At 37.6% G+C, this 8634-nt stretch overlaps 1 protein-coding gene across 1 annotated transcript; it reads left to right on the top strand.

Annotated features, from left to right (window-relative positions):
• The first annotated feature begins 557 nt into the window (after nucleotides 1–557).
• Nucleotides 558–8138, top strand: LOC149814003 (uncharacterized). The gene is made up of 8 exons (XM_089991350.1): nucleotides 558–1107; nucleotides 3093–3551; nucleotides 3896–4070; nucleotides 4232–4526; nucleotides 6713–6785; nucleotides 6853–6943; nucleotides 7508–7587; nucleotides 7728–8138. Exons 1-8 carry the CDS (start codon nucleotides 1024–1026, stop codon nucleotides 7965–7967), a joined length of 1497 nt encoding a protein of 498 aa, XP_089847476.1. The 5' UTR covers nucleotides 558–1023; the 3' UTR covers nucleotides 7968–8138.
• The last annotated feature ends 496 nt before the right edge of the window (nucleotides 8139–8634 follow it).

Genomic DNA, 8634 nt, shown 5'->3' with positions numbered 1-8634 from the left:
TTCTCTTCTTCTCATTTGCCTTACTATGCTTTTGTTGTCAATGTAAAGACCATAACAGGGGATAAAAAAGAAAAAGAAAGGGAAAATTAAAAAAGAAAATGAAAAGGAAAAGAAAAGAAAAGAAGAGCGGAAAGAGAAATCTCCACCAACTCTCGAACTCATCTGCAGCCTCATTGCTCAACCTAGGCGCCATCATCCATTACGTTATTCATGGCCCACCCCATTACCCGAAAGAACATTTAAAAAGGATAATGCGAAACCACCAAGAAGTTTCTTTTTTATAATATTTTTCTGATATATATATATATATATATATAATATAAGTCAACCGTCTTACTACACTTGCGCGATTAGCAAAACAAAAATGTTGGTGGCGCATGTGTTACGGTTCACCAAAAGTAAGCTAATCCGTAACCGCAGAACAGATAAATGAGGTCAATGGCCAATGAACTTAGGCGGGACGGCTTGTCAAACATGCTGACGAAACCAATGAGGGAACCCAAGTTGAATTCTGAATCCCATTTATGGAAAAAAATGATTTTTCTTATACGTTTAGCGGAGGCAGAAGCGGAAATTCTTGTCGAGAATTTGGTTAGAGGATGAAGCTTCATGGAAGGTGGGTGGACTCCGATAGGGCCGCAGGTCTTTCCGGTGAACCTATACCCTGATCTCACTGCTGCTGAAAGTGGGCCATCATGCTTCCTCACGCACACAATTCTGCACTTTGTCTACCAACTTCTGGGTGCGGTGCGCACAGTTTCGTCATAGCGGAGAAATCAAAAGGTCGATAGCCCGTTACTACCTAAGGAAATTGGGGGTTTTGGTTACGGTTTGCCAATACCCATGATGACTTCTCCGGAGTTTATTGTGAAGGCTGGTTCATGGTCGGAATCCCCTTCTGGAGATTCTTTGAAATCTTTCAGTGGTTTGGTTTTCTGAGCGGACAGGCCGTTCCTCCCTTCTTACTGCGTGTCTGTCTATTGTATGCATTCATAATATCATAAATTAGTAAGAAGAAAGAAGATGGTTGGCGAAATACATATGGTGGAGAATGAGGAAGAAAGGTCCGTCGACACAATCGTCCCTCAGCATCCGGATTCTCAGCAGGTGACTGCCCTTTTAACCTTCCCATGTGCGTTCCTTGCTGAATTTACCTCTCTCTCTCTCTCTCTCTGCGTTGGGAACAGAGTCCCAACTCAGGGTTGGGTTCGTTAACATCGAGATAGGTAAATTTGGTTCTAACTTAAGGGCTTTACTATGGTTCTCTTTAAGCATGTGTAGATGAAAAATCTACCCTTCCTGTATAGGATCTTCCTCTATCACCACGAATAATTTATGCGTGTGAATTATGAAGTGGTGCTCTTGTAATTTGTTAACATGTAAATTGTTGTTCAGCACATGTGCGCGCACACACACACAGTCACATTCAAGCGTGCATTGTGCACACAGACATTATCAAGTATCGCTTGTTTGTCATAATCTTGTGAAGTTCTCACCCATGTTTATATATATATATATATATATATATATATATATATATATATATATATATATATATATATATATATATATATATATATATATATATATATATAGAGAGAGAGAGAGAGAGAGAGAGAGAGAGAGAGAGAGAGATGAGTACCTCGTAAACAGTTTGTCCTTGACTGTCTTAAACACTTCTAACAAACATGGTTGTATGGATTTTTTGCTTGATTCTAACCTATAGATGTGTTCATTAAGGCTTATTTACTAAAAATCGTGATTTGGATTGAATCAATTTAATGAGAAATTTTAATTTTTATTTCATCAAGTTTTGATGCAATTTGAACCCTTGATTTTCGGCAGTTTCTAAACACATCCAACATGTTAAATGCCTATTCTAATACATGTACTAAGTACACTATAGAAATACTACTATAAGTTCAGAGTAAGCAATCACTCAAAACTGTGTCCTTTAAAGCCATTTAGATGGTTTACAATATATATATATATATATATATATATATATATATATATATATATGCAGTAGTTTCTAACAGAAGATTTTTTTTCATATTTTCCTTAAATTTGATTGTACATGGTCAATTTACTAGGGAACAACACTTGGATCATGTTTTTATTTAAGCCTTGAATATTTATGTAAATCTTAGGTTGTCAATTTTTAAACCTTATAAAAACCTATATGGTCAGATTTAAGGAAAACATGAAAAAACCCTCAAAAGCCCAATTAGCTGGCGGTTAGCTAGAAAAGTGGTTAGCAGCTACCATTTCTCTCTCTCACACACACACACATATATAGTGAGAATATAAGATCTCTCGTATGAACCAAGTTTTTTCAAGTTTTTTTTTTAAACCTGACTATGTGTTTGATCTACATACATGATTTCGTAGGGGTTGTCTCTTTGGATTGTCCAATTCCAACATGCGGATAGGTTTTTATAGGTTTTCAAAATTAATGGTCTACAATTTTCATAAATATTGAAGCTTCAAAACAACATATTTTTTTCATCAAAAAACATAATCCAAGCATTGATTCCTAGCAAATGGATCATGCTGATAGCATTTGCAAGGTTGGATTTGCAAAAAAATATTGGAAATATCCTATCCATTTGCATGGTTTGTAACATGGATATTCTCACGACCATATATATATATATATATATATATATATATATATATATAGAGAGAGAGAGAGAGAGGGGGGGGGGGGGAATTAGTGGCTCCTAAACAATTGTTCTAGACGCCCTAAACACTTTTAGAAAACATAGATGTGAATATTTTTTTGTTGAATCAATTTAATGCAAGTTTTGATTTTTATTTTATTTATTGCAATATGTGCTGTTGGTTTTTTATTACTCTGAGGGCGTGTTTGCATCGCGGTACAAACACACGCGTGGGATTGTGTTTTCTGCCTTTGAATCAGCAACAATGGGATGCGTCAGGGGGTGCGACTGGAGCGTTCTGGACAGAATGCCGCCCGTTTGTCTGGGTGGCATGCGTTCAGTGCATCAAACGCTCCCTAAACGCACAACTTTTTCCAAGTGTAAGGCAAAAATGTGTTAATGGCCATTATCGTGTTGAATGGTTTTTAGGGTGAAGAGTCAACAAGAATGTCTGGACAAGTCACTTCTGTTAAGCATCGGAGACAATCAAACCAGTCAGAGGCACTCTCGAAATCACCAGGCGACTCAACATTTGCTTTTGTGAGATTGGACATGCCTCCTGAAAGTCCTACTTCTGTAAGAGCAAATATTTTACCCAGCCCATCCACATCCAGAGGGAAATCATCTATCAAAAATCTGCTCCAGTGGCCAAGCTTCAAAACCAAAATAACATCTGTGGATAGTGAAAAATCTGCTATTTTAGGTCCAGGGGCATCATCAGGCAGGCAACGAGAGAAGTTTTCCTTCTTAAGGTCATTTTCTCTCACAAAAGCATTGGTTCCTCCTTTGATGAGAAGAACATCATCACTGCCAGTTACGCCAGTTGTTGATTCAAACTCTGAAGTAACAACAAATGAGCGCAACATGTCTGGCCAATCTTCATCAGTTGTAAGTATTCCAAGATTTTTGAATCACACACAGACGCGAATCTGGAAGTATAGATAGTTTCTTTGGGAGTCATTTACACACACTCTGCTGTTACAAGTACATTGGAACACAATCACAAATTAGTAGTTGGCGTGCAGCATCTAGTTGTCGTGAATATGTCCTGCATTGCTTTGAAACTGAACTTAACATTCCTGAAGGTGAGAAATAGTAAGTCGTGCTGTGACTCAAAACAAGCAGCACGAGTTACATATGCGTATGTGTGTTCGCATGCAAGTCAATCTATCTTGAAAATTAAAAGATTGCTATGGTAGTGCACATTCTTACATGATTTTTTCCCTGAACAGAGATCTGGAGTTGGAAAACATATGTACCGTTCGCTATCAGTTCCTTTGAATGCCAAACCCAGGAGCTTGAGGCGAATAGAATCCTTAGGAGGCTTCTTTCGTGTAATTCCTGGTAGCCCTCTTGTTACAGAATTGAGTGGTGCCGCTCCTAATTCTGAATTGGCAGTGGATACTGGTATTCTATACAACTTCATGCATGTTATTCTTTTTAATGGTTATCTGGCTTAATTCCTATATTACTTCAACATGTTGAAAATTCTTTGGTCTTAGGGATTGTACGTTTAAATTCTGTGGGTTTTTTTTATTAAGACGTGTCGTGTGAACTGCATGGTGCAGATGCCAAGGAGGGAGGAGAAAATATTTCTGAAGAAGAGGCTGTGTGCAGAATTTGTTTAACTGAACTAGACGAAGGGGGTGACACTTTTAAATTGGAGTGTGGCTGCAAAGGAGCACTTGCACTGGCCCATCAAGAGTGTGCAATAAAGTGGTTTACCATAAAGGGAAATAAAAATTGTGAAGTTTGTAAGCAGGAGGTTCAAAATCTTCCAGTTACTTTGTTACGAATTCAAAATGCTCTTGCTGCCAATGGGCAGAGGTCTAATAGACCTCACCAACGGGTACCTCACTACAGGTAAGTGGTCGATTGTGTATCTTGTTAGCAACAATCAGAGAGTTCAAATAGCCATATGAAATATTATACTTCGCATATTATCATGTTCCCGACACTAAATATTCTGTTTTGGTTGGCCTGTGATTTCATCTGTTTTCTTTTTCATTTTCCTATCAAGTTGTTCTACCTAACTTTTGGAACAATCCCAGTTTCAATTTCAATCATTTCTTTTGCTTGTTTCCTCATTTTCAGCATTTTGTTTCTCGAAATCGTCATGCCATTTCAGCATATGAGGAGATTCTTTGTATCAACAATGCACAATAAGAAAATTTTCTGTGTCCGCACCTGACTTATTGACTAACACGAGAACAAATGAGTATGATTGCTTACTCAGAAAACATTTTTAGCAACTAATTAGCATCCTATGTCAAAATTAAAGTTGAATTGAACCTTCCTTTACTGAAGTTAGAGGCTATTACTCTCTTCACTAGAGGGTATTAAATTTTGCTGTGGCATTGAGCCATTCCAAGCTTCATGTCAGAATCTTCCAATCATAGTCGAGTTAGCATTTGATATGCCTCTCATGGCAGGTGCTGATGGATGACACATGCTAAATTGCATTTAACATTTAACTGACCTCAGTTCAGCTCTGTAGTGAAGTGCCTTCTTCTGGATACAGGTGGTCTGCAAAATTTTAACTCAAAAGAATGGGTGTTGCCTTGTGTGAACTGCTAGGGCCTTTACTATTACTTGGACGAGCCTTGGTCAGTTAAAGAAACCTATCATTTTGATCCAGGACCTAGTGGAATGAGAACTTAAAAATTCTCTGAAGTTTGATGCTCATGTCCACATGGTGGACCACAAACAGTGACATTTTTGTGGAGGTTTGTTGATCTTAGGGCGCCATTTCTGTATATTTCCATTTATCAAAACATGCATTTTTTTTTATGCCAATTGAATTTCTCTTCTGAGGACATAATTGAGTAGGTCTCTTCTCGAATATGCATTCCATGAGGGGCAAAGTCAGTTTCTTCTCTATGAGTTCTATTAAAGCTCAAACATGTTATGCATGAGTGCATCATGTTCTGTCTTATGACCATTATGACTGGCCAAGCTTTTGCCCCACTATGTACAATTGGATTGCAAGACCAGCTATGCATTTTATCATGTTAGAGGGATTGCTTAAGACATTGTCCTTGTGACCTTCTGCATGATGTGAATCTCACTGGACTGTATTATGTCAGAAGTGATGAACCACTATCTATTTTTTCCTACTCTTGGCCCACTTATATGTGCATAAGAAACTCAAGTAGTCTTTCCTTGAGGCCTAGTAATTTCACCCATTTAGGTTCCGTGAACTGGGCCTTTGTTGAGGTATTTTATGGCAGCTGAAACGAGTTCTTGTGCTACTATGGTCGTTTGCAAAGCCAACTTATTTGAATAGATGCAAAACCAAGATGGGTTTTTTATGTTCTTAGATTGAACCATGTGTCAGCTTTTCAGGTTCATCCACATGTTGGCAGCATTTGTAATTTGAGACTTGACTTTATATTTTTGTCTTTTTTTCTTCTTCTTAAACTTCTTTGCTTGGACATTTTGGCATTCAATATCAGTCTATAATATGAAATATGACTCAAGTTGTTTTGCTGGGGAATGGGCATCCAAAAGAATGGTTAGCAAGGATTTTGGACAGCAATAATCTAATTTGACTTAAAGATTAAATCAGTTCCGGTTCTCCTGAATGTGGAAGATGTATTAGCTACATGCTACCTTTCATTTTTTGTTCTTCTTCCTCTTTATTAGCCCCTATTAGGTTCCATCATCTTGACTATGTGTTATGTTTTTCCTTTTGAAGTCGATGAATGATAGATAGAGAAGAAAGGAAGAGTTGTTAATATGGATGTATATTATGTTTTTCTTTTTGAAGTCGATGAGTGATAGATAGAGAAAGAAAAAGTTGCTAATATGGATGTATAGATCATGTATCATTTAAGTTACTAATAATCACATGACTGTTCTTTATGGATTACTTTGTAAAATAAATAAATAAAATTTTCTCAGTAGACAAATGTCATATCGTTTCTTGTGCTGGCTCAAACTGCACATTATTAACTGTATATTAATGACCTTACCATTCAGGGCACAGGCTTTTTTTTTTCACTTACTCTTGGGAGTGTCCCACTCTCTTTTGGTTTCTCTATGAACAGGATATGGCAGGATATACCTATTCTGGTCATTGTCAGCATGCTTGCTTATTTTTGTTTTCTCGAGCAGTTTCTGGTGAGTAAGTAGCAGTTTGTCGTCATTTTTTGCCATTGTCGGTTCTTATTTTTAAGTTGTTGAACAGGTTGGGGAGATGCGTGCAGGTGCTCTTGCAGTATCCTTACCATTTTCTTGTGTCTTGGGTCTTCTTGCTTCCATGACAGCATCCACAATGGGTGAGCAAATCATATGCCAATTCCAATACCTGGTCATATAGTTCTGCTAAATTTTTAATGATCAATTCAGCAACCCAGTTGGCTTCCGGACTGATCTGATTAAGTGAATTGTTCCACCTCAAGAAAACAGGGTTAAAGAAGAAACAGGAAAATTAGAAAAAAAATCTAGTACTTCAGTACAGGAATCTTTCATTAAAAAGAAGAAAAAACTATATCTTGTGAAAATGCCCAAAAGATATGGCTCTGGGACCGAATTAAGAGGGAAGAAAAAACAGAACAAAACCAGGTGTCCTTTTTTGTCCATAATGTGTTGGAAATGGATCAAAAGTTTGTAATTTCGGTTCTTAAATCCTCCGGAGATGGGCATCCTAAGTTGGGTGAACCCGAAATTATGTGGGTTGCCCAACTTATGCCATCTAAAGTAACTATAGGGCAAAACCACCCTTTACAATCAACGGCTTTAGTAAGATTTGGACGATTTTAACTTGTAACCTTAGTGTTTGCAATGTTCTTTGAGATTTTATATCTTTTGATGTTGAAGTAACCCTTCTTCTCTGCATATAGTAAGGAAAAAGCATGCCTGGCTGTATGCAACTGTTCAGTTTGTGCTGGTGGTGCTTTACGCTCATCTTTTCCATTCTCTAGTAAGTTTCCTGTCGTTTCCAAGTTACTGAGTTCTTTTATTTTTAAGTAACTAATAATAGAGAGAATAACATGGGCAAGATTACAATTAGTGAATTGTCTGTCAAAACTTTGGTTGATGTTTATGTTCATTGAACCGCAGCTTCATGTTCAAATCGTTCTATCGATCCTGCTTTCAGCGATTGTTGGATTTGGCACCGCAGTAAGTGGTCATTCTCTACTCGTGGCACTCAAAAGGTGGAGAAGACAGCGGCTTGCTCGGTTGGCGCATCATAACGATCCTCAGCACATACAGCCACAACCCATTCAATCATCGGAGGCACGCTCTCAACAGCATGCGTCTGTTGATATAGAAAACCCAGAGGCTTCTCAAAATAGTTGACTCAATTGATGTACCATGTGTTTCATAACGAGCCTTTAAGAATGTACATATATCAACGAAGGCACAACAAAGATGTTCTAGCAGTTTTGAGGCCTGTGCTCAGGATTTCATTTTGGATGTGATGTCAGTGCAATTAATAAGCACATACAAACAAAATAACTGCTAAAGAAACATACACAAGAAACAAGATTTATGTGGTTCTGCAATTTTCTTACATTCACGAGAAGAGTTTAAAAGGTCTTTATTGATAATAAATGAAGCTCAAAGTGTTACAAGAAGTAGAATAAACAAAATATACAAGCGGGAACAATCAAATGTCTTTTGATTATAAAATGGAATGTGTACTTCCAATTAGTTGATTGCCCCTTGTCTATGATCAAGATCCATTTTGTGGCGATCAACTCTCCACCTTCAATGGAGAAAACAGAATTTAAACTAGCGATTGTAATCCTCCTCTTTCATACCCAAGAGAGATCCATCATCATCATCATCATCATCATCTCTCTCTCTCTCTCAACATTCCATTCCCGTGACTATAGAAACCTTTCATGTTTCATGTTGCCACATGTTACTCATCTCATGTGGGTTTGCAAAACTAGCTCAAGACTACTCTGTGACACAAGTGGGCCCCATGTGAACACACATTCAAGCCACCATTCAACTGTTC

This window comes from Nuphar pumila, chromosome 16, assembly GCF_984573655.1.
Source record: "Nuphar pumila chromosome 16, dmNupPumi1.hap1.1, whole genome shotgun sequence".
Taxonomy (NCBI): Eukaryota; Viridiplantae; Streptophyta; class Magnoliopsida; order Nymphaeales; family Nymphaeaceae; genus Nuphar; species Nuphar pumila.
This window is presented reverse-complemented; position numbering and strand designations above follow the sequence as displayed.

Coding starts and splice junctions, on each gene's coding strand:
- LOC149814003 (XM_089991350.1), top strand. CDS start 1,024: ATGGTTGGCGAAATACATATGGTGGAGAATGAGGAAGAAAGGTCCGTC. Junction 1,108..3,092: donor AGCATCCGGATTCTCAGCAG/GTGACTGCCCTT, acceptor AATGGTTTTTAG/GGTGAAGAGTCAACAAGAAT. Junction 4,071..4,231: donor TGAATTGGCAGTGGATACTG/GTATTCTATACA, acceptor TGCATGGTGCAG/ATGCCAAGGAGGGAGGAGAA.